The 26962-nt window shown below is 33.6% G+C and overlaps 2 protein-coding genes across 3 annotated transcripts in view; both read right to left on the bottom strand.

Moving 5' to 3' along the window:
• LOC142343980 (uncharacterized) overlaps window positions 1-9357 on the bottom strand; it is a 43807-nt gene extending 34450 nt beyond the window's left edge. Inside the window, exons 1-3 of one of the 2 annotated variants that reach the window (XM_075395400.1) lie at window positions 9312-9357; window positions 4923-5065; window positions 2176-2303 (exon numbers count right to left, since the gene is read on the bottom strand). In XM_075395400.1, the coding sequence (XP_075251515.1) occupies window positions 2176-2303; window positions 4923-5065; window positions 9312-9337 (297 nt within the window). In that variant the 5' untranslated portion in view covers window positions 9338-9357. Of the gene's footprint in view, window positions 1-2175; window positions 2304-4922; window positions 5066-6707; window positions 6819-9311 lie in introns of those variants that run through there. The other variant, XM_075395401.1, reaches the window with a different exon arrangement.
• Window positions 1-26962, bottom strand: part of LOC142344544 (uncharacterized) — a 566363-nt gene that overhangs the window by 61005 nt on the left and 478396 nt on the right. The gene's annotated exons all lie outside the window — the stretch shown is intronic.

Here is a 26962-nt window from a genome sequence, read left to right as displayed (position 1 = left end):
TTCTCTGAAAAAATTCTCTATGATCCGTTGAATGTTTTTGTTAAACAAATGGGAACAATCTTTATTAGGATAATTTGATAGGCTTTCAAAGGAAACCTAAAATAAGAGAAAGTCTCCAAAAATTAAGGAGAAAAATTGTGAAAACTCGTGGCATTGAAGTCCTAAAGCAAATAGGTAAAAGATAAAACCACTAGCCAGATTGATTTTGGTTGTAGTAGAAAAAAGCGGGATTTTGTCATTACTGAGACTGACTGAAGTTCACGAACAAAAATTTAAGATTTGTCAATAATCAAAAAAAATTTCGTGAAATTAAAAAAGAAAAGATTTAACAGCCATTAAATTCAAAAGCTTTCAACGGAAGTCAATAAATACGCTGAGTGATGCCACGATGTGAGTACAGGGATGTTTTTCATGCATAGGTAATCATTAAGACATCAAAATAAGTTATAATTATGGAAACAAAAACAGGCAGAAACCAAACTTTCAGTAGAAAAAAGCGAGAAGTGTCGAAGCCGTTTAAACCAAAAGCTTTTCTCTGAAAACTTTATCTTTAACTTATTGAATTTCTTCTCTAACCCACTGAGAGCTATCAATATAAGGTAATCTGATAAGATTTCAAAAGTAACCAACAATAAGAAAATATCCGAAAACTTTAAAAAATGTTTTGAAATCTTGTGGTGTTGAAGCCATATAACCAATAGCTAGAAGACATAAACGCTAAGCATATTAAAATTGATTGCAGTAGAAAAGAGTAGGCTCCTCTCATCACGGAGACTGACTTACATTTCACGAAAATAAGTTTATGATTGGTTAAAAACAGAAAATTTTTTCAAATATTTATTTTTAGAGTCTTTATTAGCTCTTCATTCCATTAGCTGTCCACTCAAAGCACTAGATAGGTTCACTTAATGCTCATGACGAAAAAGTTTATTTTTCAGCTAATGAGTCTCTATCATAGGACTCCCAAAAGTTTAGTAAAACCTCAAAAAGAAAACCAAAATTGCATTTAAACTTACGAAAACTTGAGTCAAAGCCAAAAAAACATGAGCAATTCCTTGAAAATGAATTTTTTGTTCATTGGGCTTCATTTGACTGTGAATATGGATTGTCATTAACAGGACAATGATTTGAAAAGTCATTAGTCTCTGGGTGACTTAAAGAGACAAAAAAAATTGAAAAGTTTTCTAAAAAAAAGAGCTCTCAGATAGAATTCAAAATTTTTTTGATAGTGAACCAGAACTAGTCTCTTTGTTGTCTTTATGAGGCCAGAACTAGCCTTTTTTATTGTCTTTAATCTATTTAGAACACAAAAATGATTCGTTTTGTAGCCTGAAATGTAATTCGGAAATACTATTCTTATCGAAAAAATCTTTATTTGAAGAAAAATTACACTAAAAGTGAACAAACGCATGCCAAATATCCCGTGTTCGCACAAAAGTCCGATCCCCGATAACTCCTCGAAAAAAGAGAAATTAAAAAATCTTTTCAATTTTAAATTGTACGCTGGACGAGCTTTTGAATGATAGCACTCACATTTCTCTCCGATGTATATATCGATCGGCCAAAATTGTCTGAACAAAACAAACCATTTGAGTATATAGTTCCTTCCCCCACTAGTGGGGGCAGAACAAATGGCTTAGATATTCGAATTGATTGATATATCACTCTCTTATTTGTTTTTCACCTCGGGTTTTTGTGGTGGAGGCTAATGGTGCGAAAATTGAAGTGTATGGCGCAAACTTTAGATTGCCGATGACAAAATTTCTGGCTTGGCTGTGAGTCAGAGCATGACCCGTATTTACCGTACGTAAGTGTGCATTTATGTTTCTCGTTAAAAAACCGCACCTGCGTATCTTTAAACACACCATACCTCCTGTGTCTGATCAAAAATGGTCTCCGTCATAAACGAGGACGAACGAAAGCCTCGACCTGGAACCACATCTCCTGGTCTTGTCTGATCATAGTCGTTCAGTTTCTAATCGGCGCGCCTGTCGAATCGAAGCATGAACGATCTTTGTTGAATTGTTTCGTAAATCGATCGCATCAACCAGTACAAATTCGAATTTCAGTTATTTTTTGTCAGATTTCTACCAGACTTCTACCACATCCCCCCACAGGGTGTGAACTAACTGGGGTTAAACGGTTAAAGTGGGAACACCAACTTGACTGGCTAACCATAATGTGGTTGAGGTGTTTGCCTTCACTGGAGAAATCGGTGAGTTTGGAAAAGTATTCATGGGGATCGAAGCCTTTCCTCCTCCCTGTCTCCTGGTATACCCATGTTTGGAACAGACAGCATGGATCTGAATAAACCCAATTTAGTTAAGAGGATTTTCAGTTTGTGCTTTTCCCATGTTTCGCTTGCTTAGTATTGAATGTATAGTTTTATCCTTTACTATTATCGAATTATTATTGATTACCTACTATAACCATTGTACCCCCAGCTTAGTTATCATATAAAGAATAGTTCCCCAGCTAACTTACATATACCATAGGAGACTATAACTTCAGGGGGTGGTGGTGGGGGGTTGGGGCTAGTGCGGATATAATGCAACCACCAAGAGCACGTGTGCCATATTTTAACATAATGATACACCATGTAACAACACGAACTCTGTGACTGAAGTGTGCATAAGGTAACTGAGAGAGGGGGTCAAAATGCATAAATCAGAAAAAAAACAATTATCGATTATTTGGTCAGAAGGAATGAATTATTGCACCGCAAAACGTACATTTTGCTCCTACTTAGTTTTCGACAATTAATTATTGTTGCAATATTGTTTTCGAAAATCCGAAATGTGGTATTGAAAAACTAGGCTGTTGATAGATTGATGTTTGAGTAAAAAAAAACCAGCCAGCGAATAAACCAATATTAGAAATTATGCCTTCCCAGCGTATCAAAAAATTAACACAACATTTATACAATTCTCGGGAAGACATCTTGCTCAGAAGCTGTAATATCTTTACTTGAGGTTCAAGAAATTAGACCAGTTAACAACATCTGATAAAAAGGTAAAATTTTCGCAAGGTTTAATGAAATTTAATGCCATCGTAGCCAAGAACAGCAATTAGAAACGACATGCTCGACCTTAGACTCGTTTTCTGAGGATTGGCTCCTTTTTTCTTTTCATTGTAAAATTTTGTATCGTTGTAATAAAACAGTAGGGAAAAAATTATTGTCCATTTAGGCAGCTAAAAAATCTTAAGAATATTTAGTCAAAAATTTTGGAAAAATCTTTTCATCTGTTTTAAAATCAGTTTTTAATAGGAATTTTTCAAATGAGACAATAATATAATTCGCCAAAATAGTCCTGTCATTTTAAAAATCACCTAAGTTCGATAAGCTTAAAGACACGTTAACTTAAAGTTCCTATTAACTAAAAAATAGTTTGAAATACTTTTTAAAATTACATAAACCAACAGTTTTTCAGTTTTGAATATTCGAAAACAAATGCAGGTCACAAAAGTGGTGGCAAAATTTTTCTCTTTTTCGACGGTTTATTTTTCAATAAAAGGGACATCATGTTCTTCGAAACTAATTCATTTTAATGCAGTATCTTCGCAATTTTGAAATCCACTTTTGTTCAGGAAATAAAATACAAATTTTTAAAAATTAAGCATAAATAAAAGTTAGTAAACAATCAATCAAGAAGAGCAATTTTTTGCAAAACATTTTAAATGTATATTGTGCAAAGATATATAAAATGATTTCAAATGGTTCTCTGGAGGAACCGCATGATAATCAATTAAACACACGGTGCTGCTCAAAGTAACCTAAATTTTTATTCTTTCGATCACCATAGAAATAGATACAAATATTGTGAAAAATTAAAATCAATTCGTCAGAGAAAAAAAATCAATTCGTCAGAAATTGAAAAATAGGTGAAACCATGTAACAACCATGGGGCCGAATTATCTACTGCCACTCAAATGTTTTGGGTCTAAAGGGCAAATCAGTTTTGTGTCTAAAGAACATAATCATAAAACATATAAATTTCAAACACTAGATATAAAAAGTAAACCAGCTCAAACGGGACATTGTTAAGGATGGTACATCTTGCAAAGACGGCTATCTTCCAAAATGGCAAAATACTAATGTTGGTAGATCAGTTTTTACAGATAATCCGATTAAACTCGCCGTTTTCAACTTGCATTTCATCACACAAAAAATCCTGTAAGTAGTCATTGTACTAGAAAATTTTCTCGTGTAAAATCGCACGAGGGACATTTTCAATAGAAAATGACTGTGTGATTGTTCATCACACGAGAAAAAAAAATGTGTGACTTCACGGGAGAAAATTTCAGAGTGAACAGACGGCACTTATTTTTTTGTATGTTCTCAACGTGATACCATTAATTGGGAAAAAAATTTGGTTTAATTACATGTCATAGAAATTTAGATTACACGGTATTAAGTAGCCAAACGTGCAATTTGGTCGAGTAAGTTTACGCAAAATTGTAAGTATTATCCGCACCCATGTTTAAAGATTTATAAGCTTGTGTGGACAACACTGACAGTTCAAATTCACTCAAAAGTGGATATGTCTGTCACATTTATGCACAATGCCAAAATTTTGGCAATTGCGGATAATTGTGACGGAATTTTGTCACTATTGGCCACAAATTATTGTCTCAATTATTCACATTATTGATCAACACTTTGATACAAGTGACAAATTGATACAATAATAATAATAGTATATTTTCTTGGAATAAACGTCCCTCGGTATTCGTTCGACCGTTATTCACAATTTAAACTTTAGACAAAATGTAGATAAATGTGACAAAAGAACGTCATATATGTCCAGAAAAACCGAAAATTTCTAAAAGTGTATGTTTGGCGATATAATGATAATCAGCAGGTGATCTTATTTATTACGTTATATTATTTATACATCTCGAAAAAGTAATGTCAGACAAACCTTCCTCGTCTTCAACGAGTGAGAACCAGTTGATGTTTCTGAATGCAGGGGTCACAAGGTCGTAGAAGTGTTGGTTGTCCATTGGATCTGGATGTCTCCGAACCTTCCTCAAAGTGCGCCACGACAATAGACAATAAGTTTCACTGTAAACAATTGTTTGTGCATTAAATCATACAATTGGTATATATTCTACAGGAATGACGCTCATTGATATATTCAATGGAAATCTGACCCATGAATATCAAAAATTCTGAAAACTGAGACTGTGCACGACTGAGTCAGACCACGCAATGATTCCAAGATATTGTAAATGTTTGTTGGATACCCTTGCGTGAAATTTGCACGTACTTGTAAAAAATTGCGTGGAAATCGAAGACCTTGAGTTGATTCCCAAGAGTTTTTTTTTTCAAAAGTGATGTCTAAACCACTCAAATTGTAGCAAAATGAGAAAAAATGAATAAAAATTAAAGGGCAATCAAGGAGTTGATATGGTTTCTACAAGCATTGACAGGGAAATTTATTGAGCCCTCACATGACTTTTCTACAAATTAAAAGCAAAAGGTGGCGGCTATCAAAAGACAAACTGAACTCTTACTTATAAAAACGCGTCAGAAGAGCTTGAATGGACACTTAACGTGAGAAAGAGAATTTTTTACTTGACAAAAACAGAATTTCTTCAAAAGCTAAGTTGACAAGTATTGTCACGATCTGGGATTAATTTTTGGTGATCTTGAAAATTATCGACTTTTTTCCTATGTTGCTTCAGATAATAATTTGTTTGACCCAATATTCTTGAATTGAAATACCACGCAACATCTTGCCAAAAATTTGGAAGTCGTGGAATGATTCTTAGAAAATCCAGGAATAGCAAAACAAATTGTTTGAATTGATGATCTTGCGTGGACTTGGACAAAAAACGATGACACTCCAAGATCTTGCGTGGAATTGCGTGCCCGCGGGTCGAAGACCCGTGATCTTAAATTCTAGCCTAAAATGTTTATGAAATGTAAAAAAGGCATTAGCTGAGATAAAAAAATAGCGAGGGCAAGCAGGGAACCAAGAGGGCAAATAAGATAGGAAAAATAGGGCATAAAACTTGAGAAATGGGAAAAAACAAACGCGACATGAGTTCAGCTATAATCAAATCGAAAATGTGAACGGGATCACACCAAAAAGCTGTACTTACAGCATCAAAAACCAAAGTTGCACTTGGTTGAGCTGGTTAAAAGATACAGATGATTGAAGGGGTTCAGAAAAATTCTTTAAAATGATCGAAAGTGAAGCTTATTTTCCCTATTGACTCAACAAAATTCACACATTCTACTTCTGTGCCAACTTGAGCCGTAGAAGAAAGTCACCTGCGGAATTTCTCTACAACAACAATTGTGCATCAACAATTATGATGGCAAACCCAGAGTAGAAAGTGAGAAAGTCCGTTGATAAGGCCCGTAAGACGTTCATTTTGCCTTTATTGGCCAATTTGACCAAATCGTGTACAAATACCTTATCTCATTTGTCCACGATTTAGACCATTACTTTCCGCAGTCGTTTTTGCTTTCAGTTATTTTGCAGCTAGAGATCTCAGTTTTAATAATATTTATCTCAAAGGTTTTCAGAATTTAAAATAAGTGTTGTTTGCTTTTTCATGAGTATATTCTAGACCCTCTGTCTGCCTGTGTACTCGTCAATTATTTAAACGAAGAACCCTTATCTCAAAATCTCAAATCGTACACAAATAAGACTGGTATTTTAATTTTTTTCAAATTTGAATTAAATTCTCCTTACCGTCGATGTTTTCCACACTCACATATAACTCTGAAAATAACAAATGGGCCAACAAAATCATGTCAGTTTGCTTGTTTTTGTATAAGCTCTGTTGCGCAAGATGCATAACAGCGGATCGAGAGCCCGTGATTTTAAATTGTAGTCTAAAATTTTTATGAAATGTGAAAAACAAGCATGAGCTGAAATAGTCATAAAAAGTTCGCAAGGGCAAACAAGTAACCAAGAGGGCAACTAAGTTAGGTAAAATAGGGCGCAAAAACTAGAGAAATGGCGAAAAAAAAACGCGACATGAGTTCAGTTCAGTTATAATCAAATCAAGAATGTGAACGGGAGCACACTAAAAGAGGCTGCACTTACATAATCAAAAACCAGCATCAAAATCAGCTGCGGCATTTCTCTACAACAACAATTCTCCCTCAACAATAATGATGGAAAACCCAGAGCAGAAAAATGAGAAAGTCCGTTCATTGTGCTGCAAGACGTTCATTTGGCATTTATTGGCCAATTTGACTTAATCTTGGCCGTATACATTGTCGCATTTGTCCACGAATTAGGCCATTACTTTCTGCGGTCATTTTTGCTTCCGTTTAGCTTGCAGCTAGAGTTCTGGGTTTTGTTAATGTTAAACTCAAACATTTCCAGAATTTAAAATTAATGTGTTTTCCTTTATCATGACTACGTTCTAGAACCGCTCCCTGCCTGTGTACTCGGCAAATATTTAAACGGAGATCTTATCTTCAAAAACATTAATTAGGTTCACTTTGATTTCTGCTTATTGGCAAACTGATAGCAGTTTTTGTTCGATGATAGCTCAAAAACTCAAATTAGAGACAAATGTGATTTCAATTTACTTTCGAATTTGAGTTAAATTCTTCTTAACGTCAATGTTTTCCACTCTCGCTAATAACTTTGATATTAACAAATGAGCCAACAAAATCAAGTAAATTTGCTTGTTTCTTTTTAAGTTTTGCATTGTAAGTTGCATGCCGACGGATCGAGAACCCGTAATCTAAATTTGTAGTCTACGATAATAAAGAAATTTGGAACAAGAATTTTGCTGAAGTAGTCGTAAAAATTTCGCGAGGGCCAACAAGGAACCAAGAGGGCAACTATGTCAGGTAGAATAGGTCATTAAACATGAGAAATTGGGAAAAACGAACGCGACATGAGTTTAGTTATAACCAAATCAAAAATGTGACCGGGATTACATTAAAAAAGCTGTACGTACAGCATCAAAAACCAAAATTGCACTTGATTGAGCTAGTAAAAAGAGACAGATGATTAAAGGGATTAAAAAATGTTCTTTAAAATGATCAAAAGTGAAGATTTTTTCCTATATTGACTCACAAAATTTCACACATTTTACTTCTGTTCTAACTTGAGGTTTATAGGCCAATTTGACCAAAACAAGAACAAATACCTCGTCGCATTTGTCCTAGATTTGGGCCATTACTTTCCGTGGTAATCTTTGCATTCAGTTAGCTGGCAGTTCTTGGTTTTATGAATATTAATCTCAAACATTTTCAGGTTTTATAATTTATGTTTTTTGCTTAATTTTGAGTACGTTTTGGACCCGTTGTCTGCCTGTGTACTTGACAATTAGTTAAATGAAGAACATTTGTCTAATAAATATCAATTTGGCTTTCTTTGATAGCAGTCTTCGTTCGAAGATAGCTCAAAAACACAAATTGTATACAAATGAGACTGGTGTTTCAATTTTTTTTGAAATTTGAATTAATTTCTCCTTACCGTCAATGTGTTCCACGTTCTCTTATAATTCTGATATTAACAAACGGGCCAACAGTAGCCGGTAAATTCGCTTGTTTTTGCGTAAGTTGATTGACTACGAAAAACAGAATAAATGTTCTCACTTTATGTATTAAAAGTAACCTTTAATAAAAGTAACCTATGATTGTAGGAATACGAGTAGTATTTACACGCTAACTATATTTAGTTTGTTGGTGTCTTAATTTCGGGAAATTTTTCAATGAGGACCTCAAGATAACGTAAAACCCAAACACACTCCAACTGTTATCTTGTAAGGTCTTGTACGACCCTTGCAAATAGCGTTTATCTTACAAAATGCAAGATGTGTACGCTTATCTTGCAAAAATCTTGCAAGGTAACCGTCTGGAAATTTCTATTACAAATTTGCAGTTTTGAATTTGAAGACGTACAACGAGCAAAGAAATAAATGAGATCTCTAATGACACTTTATTATTTCAAATTTGTGTAAAATTTCCTACCTTCATTTACTTCATTTAAAATTTTTAAACAGAACATAACAAAACGCTAAAAATGGGACACACTCTTGACCATGTGGTTAACTCTTGACCTTCGAGAACGCCTAATTCTAGATACGACAAGCAAAGTTTAATCATTGACCTTGAAACATAAGAAATGGAACAAATGTTCAGAAAATCCACAAATATGTTCCTTTTTATTAAATTTTTACAACAAAGATTGCAAAAATTGCCTCAGAAGATCTTTTTCTTCTACACAACTGTATTATATACACCATTTTTTGTTTTTTTTTCCACCGGACGGTTTTAACGTTTCTTACATAGTTAAAAATAATAAATTTAATTTAAATTGTTATCCAACCTATAATAGAGACACCTTTCCGACATTGGTTTCCCATGACCCGGTAACTGGAACCACAAGGACTCATAATCTCTGCCTCCTGTCGGTTTACTTCTGACTGCAATTTCAGCATCGTCCAGATTCCTCTGACACCATTTTGACATTTTCGAACCATTTTCTGCATAAGGAACATTGACTAAAAAAAGAAAAAAACTTAAGTTTGTAAAAATATGCAAATTCGATTAATGTTCTTAGAAAAATTTGCAAACAAAATTTTGCATTAAAAATTATTTGCAGATCAGTTTTCAGGTTTACAAATTTTTGTAAATTTAAAACAAACGTTTGTAAGTAGTCTTCAAAATTTTGCAATTTTTATGCATTATTAACAAATTCTGTACAAACTCAATTTACTCGCCGCAATTTTGAATTCTCACCGTTTAAAAGTAGTTGTAAAATCATGTAAAAGTTGTGGCGGATATAGCATTTTGGTGCAAGAATATCAAAAAAAATTACCGCTGAGTTTATTATAAATGATACAAATGATTTCATTGAAACTTCTTCTGGGCAGAAGTCATTTCAGTGTCATGGTCTCTAGGGTCTTGACGGACTCTATGGTTTGTGTCGTCAGAGATTTTTTCAAGGTGTAATTTGAAGGTATGCTCACCACATTCTGATGTATCCGCACGTACAAAAATATATTAAAGAAACCTCTGGTAGTATAAACGATCTGTACTTTCTGGTAGTAAAATGGTATAAAGATGGCTCGACTCGCCTGTTTGAAAGTTTTGTTGATACAAAAACTTCGATTTCTATTGGCAAATATTCTGAAAACTTTTTTTGTCTTAAAATAGTTTTAGACCGCAAAATTGTCTTTTATCTTTTGATGCTTCTATCTAGGGTGTTTTTATCTTCAGAATACACTGATCACCCTGCAAAAACATATGAGATTGGTCATCAGACCTTCAAAGGCCGTCTAGAACCTCGTCGTCATACCATTATGTAAAAGTTAGGAAAAATCTTAGCAATGTAGCAGAAATTGAGACATATGATTCGGACATTGCAACCGGGGGCTTCTGGATTTTTTGTGTTATTGCCTCACTATTATCTGAGAATGATGCCCGTCCCGAGTTATTTTATTCTTTTTGAGGTCTTGGTTTGATAAGTTAAAATTATCCTCCTAAAATTGTTTTTTTTCCTCGATCACTTTATTTAACCAGGCAATTTTCAGGGAAAAATTTTGTCCCATTTTATTTAGGAAGACAAGTAACAATGATATTCCAATGTTATTTAAAAGTCATTAAATTCCTTACATTTATTTTATTTCAATAAAAAACAGGCAGAAGCAAATACTGTATAGGATTGCCATTTTTTAGTCATCAAAGCGAGCAAGACAAGACCAAAGAACGTATATAGTCTGAACTGAAGTCATCATTCGAAAACATGCTTAGCCAGAATTGAGTCAGCAATTTTTTTTTCGTTTTTAGCTTCAGACCAAAATTGGGGAATCCAACAAGATCTCTCTAGAATATGTTGGAGTGCAATCAGTGTACACGACATTAAAAGTTACAAAGTGGAAAACTTTTTCTCTAAAACAAATTGTTGCAATTATTTAATGTAAACTCTTTGTTGGGCGAAAATGACCATGTCAAAATGAGTTTCAGTTGACTTAGTGATGCATTGTTTTCTACAAAGCTAGCAGTTGCCGTCTTCAGTTAATATTGTCTCTGAGAGTTGGTAGTGGTGAGATTATGCTTAAAAGAGCTAAACTCAGTGGTTTGCTTTACCGTCACCATTTTTGCTCGGGCCGAGGTTTCAACCTTAATCCACCCCAATTTATTGGGAATTAGGGTGTAATGCGTATTCCACTCTTATTTATTAGGGAACAGAGGGTAAGAGTGTAAATTTAAAAAAAAAAACAAAACTGTATTTATACTTTTTTCTTCACTCTTTTTACACTCTTTGCAAAGAGTGTAATTTAGGATGGACTGATAAAAAAATTACACTCTTACACAAATATCATTATAACCAAAATTGAATGTTTTCTGCTATTATCCGTTGGCTCAATGGTTAACGCACAAAGTGAAAGTAACAGGTTCAACAGTGGGAAGAGAGGGGATCAAGCCTCACTACATTCTTCCACTCTGTTTTTTCTTACACTCTGGTCATTACACTCTTCCACCCTTAATTAACCTAAATTAGGCGGAGAATTAGGGGCGCAATTTTTTTTATTTTTTACACTTTTAAAACTCTTTTCCCCGTTATTTTTGGGGGAAAAATCCTCGGCCCTGGTGGTGTATAGAAAAAATTTTGCATAGAAAGTAGTATAGAAAATACTTATTTCTGGCAAAAAATGCTAGTGTCATTTTTTCTATTTATTACTCCTTGACAATAGTTGGGATATAAAATTTTCGTTGGTGACCTCTATTCATTCTAGAACATGAAATATTTGTTTCCTATGATTGTCCTAAAAGTGCGCTGCTGGCTAAAATGTTGTCACAAATTTCAAAACTTACTAGAAAGTGTGAAAGATAAAATCAATTATTCACGTTTTCAAAATACACCCATAGTAAGAAAAAACAAAGTACTTGTCTTAGTTTTGTATACAAAAAAGAGGTGAAAGGCGGCCTAAGAGTAGAAAAATCACATCGTCTCATAAACATCCAAACCAATTTTTTTAGGAGCGGTTTATCATAATGCAGAATTGAAAACGATCACTGTCATTGTTCGCACCTCAACCCCTGTGCACGAACCACGTTGGTCTGATCATAGCCGTCATGGATCACACAACTCAATCTTGGATAAGAAACATCAATTTTAGATCAGTTTCTGAAGGAATGTCTTTCTAGCATTTTTGTACTTAACAATATATAGCTAACTAACATATGTTTGATTGAACCACTGAGGCGTAAACCCAACCCCCTCCCCGCCCCTGCTGCTCCTCTCCTTCCCCCTACACCCAGACTAAATGTTTTATTATTGATGAAAGTAAAAAGGACTGAAGTTGATGAAATTCAACTCACCGAGAACTAATAAGGTAGTGGTCACAAATTGCTTGAAGGCCATAATTTACAATCAAAGCTGGCTCGAGTTTGCCTAAAACAAGATGGCATTGACATAAAATGATTTAAATGTCAAATGTTAGGAAATATTGATCACGCATTATCTAAATGACCTGAACAAGTCAAACCTGTACTTATTATTCTAATTACACTACAGAGAACATAAGTATGATCAAACAGCAACGCAGTTTCTCGATATAATTTTTACTTTTCACCTATCTTGAACCATATACGCGACCAACAGAAACAACATGATATGATTGTGCTGGACACTTTTTGTCCCTATTCCACTCGAGGGAGGAGGAAATAAAAGCTCAACTGGGTTTTTTCTTCAGTCTTGCGGTCAATATATACTCAGGATGAGGTACGCAACACAAAGCCAGCCCTGATCAGACCATCGAGGACAAAATTTGCTCTGATCAGACAGATATCAGTCAGGCACCGTGCCAAACCGACTTGAATCGCAAACGGGAGGCTCCAGATCGACTTTGGTTGCGAACTGAGGGTTCCCCGAGTGACACTCTTGAATTTTGAAAAGGCACTAATCATTGAAATAAAGTATTAATTACAGAAAATTAGACGTCATTTTACGCGCATGGTTTTTCGGCTCTTCAGTAAAAAAAAATATTACTTCCGAAAAAATTTTCAGCTCAGCGAAAACTATCAAAACCTTACTGTTTAGCGTGGTAAATGATGATAATCAAGTAAAATGTGAAAGTGCTCTTCAGAAACCAGTCCCCTTGGGTGTTGATTACTCTTCGTTTTTTGAGGGAATGGCCTTTATTAGGTTATTTCATGGCTCTTGGCAGACTTTCAAGACTCTGAAAACGTTTCCCATCAGACCAAACAGACGCTGGAAAGGGCTCTGTTCAGACTATACAGGTCATACAACAAAACTATCCAAACCGTAAACCACGCTATTATTAGACTATCCAGTCTCCGGGAGATTCTCTGATCAGAATGGACTGTACACACCGTAAGTAGTGCCCTGATCAGACCGTGCAGGCTCTGTAAGGGCACCCGATCAGAATATCCAGACCAAATTAGTGCTTCCAGAGTAAACTTTTGTTTTGACTATAAATTTTTTCTCATAGGTTTTGTTCACAATCTGAGTAATAAAATGTTCTACATAATTTCATTGATCGAATACAAGAAACTCATGAAAAGATTCAGTTCCTAGATAATAGTTTTTATGATTGGACACAGAAATTTTGTAAAACTAAAACTGATTTTGAGTTATGGCCGTTCTTGTCGTTATTTTTGTTGTCTTGCCCTTCAATCTCATTTATTAAATTCTTCAAAGTCCAAAAATGAGGTATAACTGAAATTAGAAGTTCATTTCACTTGATATCTGATCAGCGATATAAAATAGACTCGATTTAATTTCGAAGAAAAATTGTTTCTTGTTTGAATCTTTCACATTTTGACTTATCAATAAAAATGATTGCATAGCAGACCCACTGGATTTTCGATGGAAGCGATATTAAAAATCCGAATGAGTCTTTTTGACACCGGATAGTTTTAACTGGAGTTTAAAAACTTATTGAGTTTGGAAAATAAATTGCCAATCAACATTGTTTTGTGATGTCGACTTTCAAACTACTCTCATTGATAACTTGAAATTTTTTCAAATATTGAAAAACTGTCTGGCTTAGAATGATATTTCTTTTGTTTGTTCTAAGGCAAATACAAGTGAGATTAATCTCCCTTGTTTGAGCCCGCTTTTTGCATATAATTTGTCTGTCCATTCGTTAGGAAACAATCAAAGTTTGAATGACAAAATATGATCAAAGTAGCTGCGTCCAGCAAAAGCAAGGTAATTGTCTTTCTGATTCATAGATGTTGTTGTCTGGAGTGGTCTACGCAGCACTGATGATTTTTTTTGTCTCTGATACCACGTGTTTTAATAAAGTTTTTAAAATGTTGTCCATTTTTTCTTCTTTTATATTATTGTTAATAAGTAAAAATATTGAGAGCTCTGACCGAAGTTGTAGCGATGTCGAATCATTCTACAAAATGTATCTTTTTAGTTGTTTTTCTGTAGCTTTGATACAATTTTGTTTAATATGACCAGGAACTAGTTTTTATAGAAAAAATAAGTAAGTGTATTTTTAGTTCCGACATTTTCGTCGTCTTACTCTTTAATCAGATTAACTGGAGTCATGCATTCAAAGATTATGTATAGAGGAATCTGAATTTCTTTTTGCATTCGACGGCTAAGCTTCGTTATAAAGATGGTGTTTGTTTAATTCGTAAATTTTTTATTGAAATTTGAGATTTGTCGATTTTTGTTTATTCAATTATTTGATTTATATTTGTTAAATATGATTATTTGTAATTTGACTGGAAAATCATCTCGATGGCTGATATGTTCAAATATCTTTCAAAACACGCAAATATGTAATTCTTAAGGTGTGAATTTGATAGCGAATGGCTTTCAATTTTTGCTTCGATTTTGGAAAAAAGTTGTTCTCTTCAATATTTCCTGTCGACAAATATTAAATTAGTCTCATTAACAAGATGTCCTATATGTTTCATACTAAAATCTATGTGATTTTGTCAATTAGTTTTAGTTTTTTGATGTTAATGTGAAGTTCTATAAAGTTTCAATTTTTTGGAGCCCAAATTTTTCAAAATTTTTTCAACATCAGTAGTTTTTATGTTTGTTTATGCGTGTTCATATGATTTCATAGCCAAGGTGCTGCCGCTATTGTTATACAAGTTTGAAAAGCTTTTTTGACCTATATTACTTGTGATCCCACCTCGATTACATAGATTCTTGTAACTTCGATATTAATTTTATTTGATTTTTAAATTTTATTTTACGTTTATAGAACAGTGCAGAGATCCTTTGGTTTTCCTTCTGCGCTCACTTAAAACTCAAAATTGAGAGATTAAGTCTAACTGAAATTAATTCGAGTCCTTTTGTAACATAAAAAACATTACATTTTGAGTTTTGAAAACTGGATAGATGTTGTTTTTTGTGATATATTTTTGTTTTTTTTTTGGTAGAATTAGAAAAGTAGTTGTTCTCTTCCTCACCTGATAAATGTTTTCTTTTTATGCGTGAAAATTTTTTATTAGAGTTGATCTGATGTCTATCTTTTCATATTTATATATAAGTGTTCATTTTAGCGAAATAAAGCAATTTGATCCCAATGGTATTAACATTTATTTTTGTATAGACGTCTGAAAACCTCTCAATTATCTTTGCTGAAAAAAATTTAACCATTTTTCTCCAGCAAGTTCGCTGAATCGTTTTAAAAAGTTTTCAAACCAGAATCAAGTTTTTGGTCTTTTATAAATTGCGGTACAACATGAAGCTAATCAAGCGTGAAGGGAAACATTGACAAATAAACCAATTCACAACTAGTTTGTCAACATAAATCATTAAATTCCGTTGTGCATAAGAAAGGCTCGACGTCATGACAAAGTTTTATTGATAAACTCGTTTTATATTAATTTAAACAGTTGTTAGTTCAGCAAAATAAACAGAAAGAACAAATAAATTTTTGCTCTCTTTTAAAAATTAAACTGTCTGTAACACATACACAGCTGGTGAACTGATCCAAAAAAATACAGGTCCGCAGTTAACAAAATAGTAAAGAAAAATTTATTTTTAAGGAGCTCTTAGTTATCGAAAAGGTGACCAAACTTTACCAAGAGCCAGCCATTAACTTAAGTTTGATAGCGTTCGTAATCATAATTTGTGCATTTGTTGCTTTATTTGTAATTTAGGGTACGCAAACTTATGTTAAGAGTGCCCCTAAAACAAGAACAATTTACCATTCTAACCTTTTGGTTTAACCCCTATTCTAATTTCAAAACAAACCAAGTCTGGTAAGTGAAATATCAGATTTTGCTTCTTGTCTGCCAAGAGTTTACCAAGTCTTGGGTCGATTCTTCACAGAGACCCTCAAGAATTGATTTTTCTCTGTCAATAGAAACCTCCAATTTCGACTGTGGAGTGTTCTCTTAGCAGCTTTGTATTTGACCTGATCAGACTGAATCAGGCCTGGGACCTTCTCTGATTTTTTTAAGGCTCTGTAAGGGCTCCTGATCAGAATATCCAGACCAAATTAGTGCTTCCAGAGTAAACTTTTGTTTTGACTATAAATTTTTTCTCATAGGTTTTGTTCACAATCTGAGTAATAAAACGTTCTACATAATTTCATTGATCGAATACAAGAAACTCATGAAAAGATTCAGTTCCTAGATAATAGTTTTTATGATTGGACACAGAAATTTTGTAAAACTAAAACTGATTTTGAGTTATGGCCGTTCTTGTCGTTATTTTTGTTGTCTTGCCCTTCAATCTCATTTATTAAATTCTTCAAAGTCCAAAAATGAGGTATAACTGAAATTAGAAGTTCATTTCACTTGATATCTGATCAGCGATATAAAATAGACTCGATTTAATTTCGAAGAAAAATTGTTTCTTGTTTGAATCTTTCAAATTTTGACTTATCAATAAAAATGATTGCATAGCAGACCCACTGGATTTTTGATGGAAGCGATATTAAAAATCCGAATGAGTCTTTTTGACAGCGGATAGTTTTAACCTGAGTTTAAAAACTTATTGAGTTTGGAAAATAAATTGCCAATCAACATTGTTTTGTGATGTCGACTTTCAAACTACTCTCATTGATAACTTGAAATTTTTTCAAATATTGAAAAACTAACTGGCATAAGATGATATTTCTTTTGTTTGTTCTAAGGCAAATACAAGTGAGATTAATCTCCCTTGTTTGAGCCCGCTTTTTGCATATAATTTGTCTGTCCATTCGTTAGGAAACAATCAAAGTTTGAATGACAAAATATGATCAAAGTAGCTGCGTTCAGCAAAAGCAAGGTAATTGTCTTTCTGATTCATAGATGTTGTTGTCTGGAGTGGTCTACGCAGCACTGATGATTTTTTTTGTCTCTGATACCACGTGTTTTAATAAAGTTTTTAAAATGTTGTCCATTTTTTAATCTTTTATATTATTGTTAATAAGTAAAAATATTGAGAGCTCTGACCGAAGTTGTAGCGATGTCGAATCATTCTACAAAATGTATCTTTTTAGTTGTTTTTCTGTAGCTTTGATACAATTTTGTTTAATATGACCAGGAACTAGTTTTTATAGAAAAAATAAGTAAGTGTATTTTTAGTTCCGACATTTTCGTCGTCTTACTCTTTAATCAGATTAACTGGAGTCATGCATTCAAAGATTATGTATAGAGGAATCTGAATTTCTTTTTGCATTCGACGGCTAAGCTTCGTTATAAAGATGGTGTTTGTTTAATTCGTAAATTTTTTATTGAAATTTGAGATTTGTCAATTTTTGTTTATTCAATTATTTGATTTATATTTGTTAAATATGATTATTTGTAATTTGACTGGAAAATCATCTCGATGGCTGATATGTTCAAATATCTTTCAAAACACGCAAATATGTAATTCTTAAGGTGTGAATTTGATAGCGAATGGCTTTCAATTTTTGCTTCGATTTTGGAAAAAAGTTGTTCTCTTCAATATTTCCTGTCGACAAATATTAAATTAGTCTCATTAACAAGATGTCCTATATGTTTCATACTAAAATCTATGTGATTTTGTCAATTAGTTTTAGTTTTTTGATGTTAATGTGAAGTTCTATAAAGTTTCAATTTTTTGGAGCCCAAATTTTTCAAAATTTTTTCAACATCAGTAGTTTTTATGTTTGTTTATGCGTGTTCATATGATTTCATAGCCAAGGTGCTGCCGCTATTGTTATACAAGTTTGAAAAGCTTTTTTGACCTATATTACTTGTGATCCCACCTCGATTACATAGATTCTTGTAACTTCGATATTAATTTTATTTGATTTTTAAATTTTATTTTACGTTTATAGAACAGTGCAGAGATCCTTTTGTTTTCCTTCTGCGCTCACTTAAAACTCAAAATTGAGAGAATAAGTCTAACTGAAATTAATTCGAGTCCTTTTGTAACATAAAAAACATTACATTTTGAGTTTTGAAAACTGGATAGATGTTGTTTTTTGTGATATATTTTTTTTTTTTTGGTAGAATTAGAAAAAAAGTTGTTCTCTTCCTCACCTGATAAATGTTTTCTTTTTATGCGTGAAAATTTTTTATTAGAGTTGATCTGATGTCTATCTTTTAATATTTATATATAAGTGTTCATTTTAGCGAAATAAAGCAATTTGATCCCAATGGTATTAACATTTATTTTTGTATAGACGTCTGAAAACCTCTCAATTATCTTTGCTGAAAAAAATTTAATCATTTTTCTCTAGCAAGTTTGCTGAATCGTTTTAAAAAGTTTTCAAACCAGAATCAAGTTTTTGGTCTTTTATAAATTGCGGTACAACATGAAGCTAATCAATCGTGAAGGGAAACATTGACAAATAAACCAATTCACAACTAGTTTGTCAACATAAATCATTAATTTCCGTTGTGCATAAGAAAAGCTCGACGTCATGACAAAGTTTTATTGATAAACTCGTTTTGTATTAATTTAAACAGTTGTTAGTTCAGCAAAATAAACAGAAAGAACAAATAAATTTTTGCTCTCTTTTAAAAATTAAACTGTCTGTAACACATACACAGCTGGTGAACTGATCTAAAAAAATACAGGTCCGCAGTTAACAAAATAGTAAAGAAAGATTTATTTTTAAGGAGCTCTTAGTCTTCGAAAAGGTGACCAAACTTTACCAAGAGCCAGCCATTAACTTAAGTTTGATAGCGTTCGTAATCATAATTTGTGCATTTGTTGCTTTATTTGTACTTTAGGGTACGCAAACTTATGTTAAAAGTGCCCCTAAAACAAGAACAATTTACCATTCTAACCCTTTGGTTTAACCCCTATTCTAATTTCAAAACAAACCAAGTCTGGTAAGTGAAATATCAGATTTTGCTTCTTGTCTGCCAAGAGTTTACCAAGTCTTGGGTCGATTCTTCACAGAGACCCTCAAGAATTGATTTTTCTCTGTCAATAGAAACCTCCAATTTCGACTGTGGAGTGTTCTCTTAGCAGCTTTGTATTTGACCTGATCAGACTGAATCAGGCCTGGGACCTTCTCTGATTTTTTTTTATTAATTAGGCCTGATCGTCTCGGGAGATATTGTACGGGGATGTACTGCTTCTCACAATGTTCTGTGCATATATTTTTAATAAAATGACATTTTATGACTTAGATATTTTATCCGGCGCTGACTTTGCAAGATTCCAGCAAATGACGCTTATCACTCACGAGAACTTACAAGATCTTGCAAGATAGACATCAAGAAGTTTTGTATAACACTAAGTTTCTCCAGCACAATTTTTGCTAATGAGTTGAGCCCTTTGACTAATGCATTCAGTCCAAAAAAGACAACTTAATATCGTTTTTACCGGCAATAACGCGATGACAACAACTTTCAGCTGAAAAAAACGAAAGAAGAAGAGCCTCCAATGCAATAAAGCATTATAGAGCAGTTGAAATAGTTTATAAATAATGTTTCCTTTGAAATATTATATGATTTTAAATGTCACTTTTCTTGAACTGGGTTTTTATTGCAACGTCATTAGGCTTCTTATACAATTAAAAATTATCGCTTGAAACTGAAGGTAAATACAAACAGCCACAAAAAGTACTTAAGCCGTACTTTAACTGTAGCGATAACGTTCACCATTTGGCAATAAAAATATGTAACTGCAGAACTTTCATCACAATATAGTTATAACCTTATATATCCTTGATTGTTGTGTTTTCATTCAATTTTTTAATGGGATATTAAAAAATCATTGATGCTTATTGGTGGACCCAGGTTGGCCAGACTTAAAAAACCGTACTAAGTATTGTCAAGTTTACTACGGCACCATACTACGGCCGTACTAAGATTTGAAAGGCGCCGTGCTAAGGTGCTAAGGCCGTATCAAGACTAATAAGGTGCGGCAGTAAGGCCGTACCAAGATTAATAAGGTGCCCCTAAAAATAGATAGAATGAACACTGTCGGAAAACTCTCTAGTCACGTTAAAAAACTGACTGCTGAGAGTTTTCCAGTATAATTTTTGTGATTGCCCCTCTTCCTTTTTCATTCCAGGGTTGGGACCGGCAGTGGCGAAATTACTGAAATTAACTATAGAAGTACTGATATAGCACGTTAACAATCGCACTCGTGCATTTCTCCAAAACAAACAAAACGAGACACCAAATGCAAAATAAGACAAATCAACTTTAAATACATATGGTACTGCTGAAATACTGACATACGAGGCTCAACCCGACTACCCGGAGTTCTCAATCAATTAAAAAATGAAAAACATGGCAAAAGTGGTTAAAACTCGCTCTCTGGGTTAAAGTGTGCTTAATTGGGAGAGATTGTAAAGCTTTTTTAAATGTATCCCTTGGTCACCATTTTCCGAGTTCCAAAACTGACTGCCCAGGTGACATTAACACATAGGGTATCATTGTAACCTACATGAAGGTAACAACTGGACTTGACATTTGGCCGTGTATCTGTCTGTTCCTGGTGAAAATGTTCATAAGTGTTGCACGTCAATCCTTTAAGACAAATGTTTATCTTGTAAGATTCCTGTGAGACGAATGTTATCTTTTACGATTCTGTCAGAAAATCTTGTAAGACGACGCATCCTCCCCCCTATCTCTCTTTCTCTCTCCCATTCTCTCTCTCCCTCTCTCTCTCTCTCTCTCTCTCACCCTATATATATATATATATATATATATATATATATATATATATATATATATATATCCGCCCCCTCTACCCCCCCCTCTCTGTGTCACCTTCTCTCTCCCTCTCTCTCGCTCTCTTTCTCTCTCTCTCTCTCTCTCTCTGACTGCTTTTTTTCTTCTGCTACAGCCAAGATCACCCATCTGGACTGACCAATGTTCATCATTGACTTCACCCCTCTCAGCAGAAAAAAAAGAAAACTTAAGAAAACAATCGAGAGAATCACAACATCAACCTTCAACATCGACTTCACTCCTCTCGTAAAAAAAAGGAAATAAAAAAAACGTTGAAAATCAACGAATGTAGATTGAAGGTTGAAGGACTAATAAATTAAATCATTAAATTATTTTTTAGATAATTTTTTTAATAAATAATATTACATGTGTATATTCAAATAATGCGAACTGTAATGTTCTGTCAGAAAATCTTCTAAAACCATGCACCCTCTGTCAGAATTTTGTAAAATCCTACAAGATAACCATTCGGAGTTGTCCCGGGAGTACCCTCAAGTTGGCAGACAAGACGCAAGGCCTAGGATTTCTCGTGGCGGAAAGGATCCAGGAACAGATTTTTCTGGACTTAGGGTTAGAATGGCACATTTTTCTAGGTTCAATGGTATTTACAACATAAGTTTGAGACCCGTACAAAAAAAGCACCAATGAAGAATGCAAAATGATGGGGTTTTTAAATTGAGCTAAAAGAATAAAAATATTTTTCACGGACACTAGAACAGAATTAATTAAAACTTCCACAAAATAAAAGCGCTTATCATATCTTTGTTTTTTTGTTGACTATGAGCCTGTTTTTATCTATTTATCATCTGTCCAAATGGTACAGTTTATTGTAAAAAAAACAGCGTAAAGTTAAGATCCACATAACCGAAAATATTTTTTTCTCAAGTTTCAGTTTTCAGTTTATCTCTTTTTGGGACATAATACGTAGCAATCGATCTCAAGCGGAGAAGCCGATTCTCCAACTCGGTTGAGAAACCTAAGACTTAGATTTTCTCTGTCCTGATAGGGCCCAAGTCTTTTTCACCAATTAAAAATTTGAAATTTGTGAAGTTAAAATTTTGGAGCTATTTTTTGTTTTAGGAATAAATTTTCTTTTTAAGGTAGTTAAAATTCGAAAGCGGAACAGTTGTGGAGCCTATCGATACTTCAAACTAATGGATTCCCTTTGTTTACTCATCCTAAATTGGTAAGGTTTTGCTCCTTGCTTCAATCAACATCAATAAAAGTTTTTAGTATAGACATAAGTTAGCAGCGCAATCATTCATCAGTTTAATGAATTTGGTAACAAAAGTTAGCGTCAAAAAGTGATTGGGAAAAGCAACAAACAAAACGTCTCTTTAAGAAGAACAAAACATTTTATTAAATATTTCGATATTAGCAACGATCACTTTCAAAATGAGAATCTAAAATAGATCACAATTAGTGTTATACTTTCGCAGTTTTGCTTCGGTTTTAAGTTTTGATATAACTCTTTTGCTGAAAATGGCTTCAGTAGTTTCGATTTCTTTTTATGACAGCTTATCCCAGACTAATACCTCTGATAAAGATCTTCACTTTGACTCGAAAGCCATCAGATCGGCTGATTTTGTATTTGCCGTCCTCATCAACCCTCTCACTGCTTGCATTGCTGTGATCTGCAATTGCATCATAGTCAGAGTAGCAATTAAACACAAAAAGAGCAACCCTTCGTCCCGATTTTATATGGCCGCCGTTGCAATTGGAGATATTGTCAGTTTGTCTTTCATTCTTCTCATATCATTGTAGGTTCTTTTCTTTTTCCCGATACGAGATTGGGTGGTTATTTTGCAAAACCTTACACTACTCCTGTAAAATGCTGTCATTGTAATATAGTATATTCCCGGGCCGAGGTGTCCACCTGTATTCCACAGTGAACTATAAAACTTTATACACATCGATAAGAAATATACTAAATCTTGGTTAATCTTGCCAAGATCTTGACATCCCGTACCGAACTCCAAGTGTTAATCAGTACTGGGCAATTGTAAATGCAAGTCTCCCATGTAATATAATTTGCTCGCTTTCTCGATTGAAATTTGCTTCTTTCAAGCGTATTAGAACAGCGCAAAAGACATTCTTTCAACAGTCGCGGTGTGGCGCAGTAAGAAGGACAATGACCTACGGAGATGGCGAGCGTGGGTTCGAGCCCCTTACGGATCTTTATTTTCGCATTTGTACTTAGACTTGCCAAGTCTGACAAGTCTTAATTGTGTTATGATCATAGCTCTGAATCAGTACTGATATCTAGACTTGAAATTAGACTTGCCCAGTACTGATATTGACTTGGCGTTAAGTACGGGATGGTACTTACCATGAAAATATCAAGATTTGCACGAACTTGCAAGATCTTTGCATGGGTATCAAGAAACAAGATCTTGGCAAGATAACCAAGAAAGATTAACCATTACATTGCATATTAATTTATCGCAGCGATCAGAAATGATGAAAAGTGTTATCAAGAATTGTCAAGATTCTGTCAGGAGCAGTCAAGACATGAACTGGGTTCATCTTGATAAGATTTTACCAAGATCTTATTGTAGATTTACCATGAAATGTTAGTGTTTTTAGTTCTTGTCAAGATGTTTCAGGATTGTCAAGATGCTTTGCTAGAGATGCCAGGATCAAGCATGTCCTATCAAGGTGTATTAAGTTTCGATTAACTGGGTTGTAACATATATAGTCATATAGAATAAGAAGATTGAATATATTCGTAAGATTCTGAAAAGACAATTCCTTACCTTGAAAGAGTCTGTGAAAAAAATTTGCATGACAACGCCTTATAGAGCTTATAGGAATCGTTTTATAGCGTACAGGAAAACTATTTGGAGTGGTTCCGTAACATGGATAATAATAAGAATATAATAATTTGTTTTCCGTAGTCAACAATATCACGAGTTAATCACTCATTTACAAAATACAATCGTTTGACTACAGAGAGATCACCATTGGGCCAAAGACCCGATGTCGTGTCTCTGAGGATTAGATAAAGTTACAGCTTATACTAAACAAATGGATCAACACTTTCAAGTGATTCATACCTAATTTCCCTCAAAAAGAGTACAAAACAACCTACAGTGTTATACTTTTTTAGTGCATCCCGAAACCACTAGTTACCATCCTAAGCAGCTAAAATTTTGTAGGTGAAACTTATCGCCTAGACAATGAATAATTAAATCATTAAAAAAATGTTCATATGCGGACATCGAATTTGCATCTTTCATGGCTTCCTGCGAAGAAAATGTAAAAATAACTGATTTTTTCGTTATTATCACAATCAGTAAGGAACACTCAGGAGACTATCACAATTCAATCATAAAGTTGGGTTCCAAGGGAACAAAACCTGTCGATTCACTATCCTCCTAAGGTTTCTAAAAAGAGGTGAAACAACCACCCTCTGTTTTTTGAGTGTCAAGAATTTATGGTAGCTGGACTCAATGCTTTTGTCACAAACAGGGATGGAGTTTCTTTTGCGTACCAACAGTTGTTTAATCAGCTTTATAGAGCAATACCATTAAACGGATATCAACTAATAATACTACCATGCATTACCACTTCAAATCTTACAAATCATGCGCAACAAAATAGACATTTTGATTACTGCACTGGCCATTGTACCGTTGGTTATTCTGCAAGTTAGTGCAACCAATGAAGAAAATAATGAGAGCAAAGACTACAGCTATATTTTTCAAAAAGTCTTGCATTTTTGTAATTAAAAGTAGTCAGTCATAAAATTTACTCCTAGTGCGTCAGACCACTTGAAAAATTAAGCAACGTATCACTGGAAAACACGTTCGACGTTTTATTGAAACCAAAAAAATATAAACTAAAGTAAAAAACAACTAAAATACCGTAGATCCCTAAAGTTACTTAATATTTTGAACATTTTCAAAGTCATTAAAACTTTTAGCCGTAACTTGAGACCTTCATGCCGAATAATCTACGTGTTATTGAAAAACTCAAACGATTTATCATCAAGGGAAGAACTAGGAAAAAGCAGAAAAGCAAAAACACAATCGAAGTTTCCTGTTGCAGCCACTGATTTTTTTGAATAATTGTTATAATTGCTATTTACCACCATCAACATTTTTTTTAAAAACTCAATTAATTTCAAAAGACTGGCTCCCAAAATTCCTCAAAAATAATCAAGGAGTTCCAAGATATTCAAGAATTAAATACACCGACGAACCACAAAAAATTTTTTGGATGAGAAATAACAGATACGGCCATCACATCTTTTTAAACATTCAGCTTTAACGAACGGCTATAAATCTTGTTGTTTGAGCAGTTTTAATTAATGAATAGCATAGAAAATTGTCTGGGCACCAAAAATACCCAATTGTAATTTTTTAAAAACTATATTAGATTGTTGTGATTATTGTGTGCAACAAGGCGGCTCGGTAATGTGCGTACGCACATAAGGTCCCGACCCCGCTCATCCACATTCTTGAGTTAATTGGCTACCAAATGATGAAGAGTTAGAAAACCTTCAACAACATACATATCATTAAATAAACAACCAATGGAATACGAGAATGCCACCCTAGAGGGCCGATGAACATTGATGTTAATAGGACAACTAGAAAGGACAATAATAAATATCAAACAACAAACATTATTTACGACCAAAAGTCGGTGGCTATAATAAATAAAAACATAACAAAATCAAACTCGCATCAGATAAAACCTAAACAAAATAATTTGACCTATACTTAATTAGAAAAGATAGGAGGCCTGTCATCAAAGCGAATGTTTAACTGGTTGATCAAAAAGTGCAACGTGGTGCGAATTTCAAAAATATTTTTCCTTATTTGAAAACAATTATTTTACCATCATTAATGTTATTAGATATCAACTGAAATTACTAAAATTTTTGTTTATATCTCCATAGGAAGCAATTAAGACATGTCATTTTCCAATGTTTAATTGCGCAAAATTACAAAGCCAATGGAACCTACGATTAATGTTATAAATTAGAAAAGAAACAAAAACACTATAAAATATACAAATATAAAAAAATCTCAAATTTTTTATGAAATCCCGTAGTAACAGTAGTAATAAAGACGAGAAACAAGCAATTGAAGCTTCATAGATATCAAAAAACTGTTCATTGGAAACGTGTTGTGACCTGTGTTTACAGACACTGAGCTGCAAATCAACCAAAAAACGTTTTCGAAAAATGATGAAGCTCATAAACCCAAATATATTTTGAAAACAAATATTTTGAAAAATTATAACAGACTTAAAATTTCAACAGACAGCGATGAATTAGATTGTGATACACCGGATGCCAGGAAATTGGACTGGAAATAATGAGACTAAGTCACGACCCTACAAAATAACAAATATATAAGGGAGCCAAAACTTCAAACATTTTTACGAGATCACACTATTTGAGGCTCTATGAATTTAAGATCACACCTGCAAGAACCGTAAGTTGTCACTTCTGTTCCATTTTAACATCAATGAGCGTTCCCTCTAAAAAGACTACGAGAAGATGAGAAAAAAAAGAACGCCAAAATTTTAACTGTTTAGAAATCTCGAAAACTTTTGTGAAATCAATGGTCGAAGCCATATGTCACAACGTATAGGCAAGCGCAAAAAAGGTATGAATCAACAAAAGTAATTGCAGTTTTGATTAGTGAAATTGAGTTACATGGTTACAAAAATGAAGGCAAAAAGTATAAAGTTCAAAAAGAGGTTTTTCTTAATTCATTTTTAATGTCATCAAAACAAACAGCTATATACTGAAATCTTTAAATATGTTGAGTTGTACGTCCTGGGGAAGCAATTGAGACCTATCGTTATCAGGTATATGGCGTATAACAACAAAAAAAGACAAACACAGCCAAAAACAAAAAAAAATGA

This window comes from Convolutriloba macropyga, chromosome 8 (genome assembly GCF_964194025.1).
Source record: "Convolutriloba macropyga chromosome 8, txConMacr16.3, whole genome shotgun sequence".
NCBI classification, from domain to species: Eukaryota; Metazoa; Xenacoelomorpha; order Acoela; family Convolutidae; genus Convolutriloba; species Convolutriloba macropyga.
The sequence above is the reverse complement of the archived record's forward strand: the minus strand, read 5'-3'. Positions and strand labels throughout refer to the sequence as shown.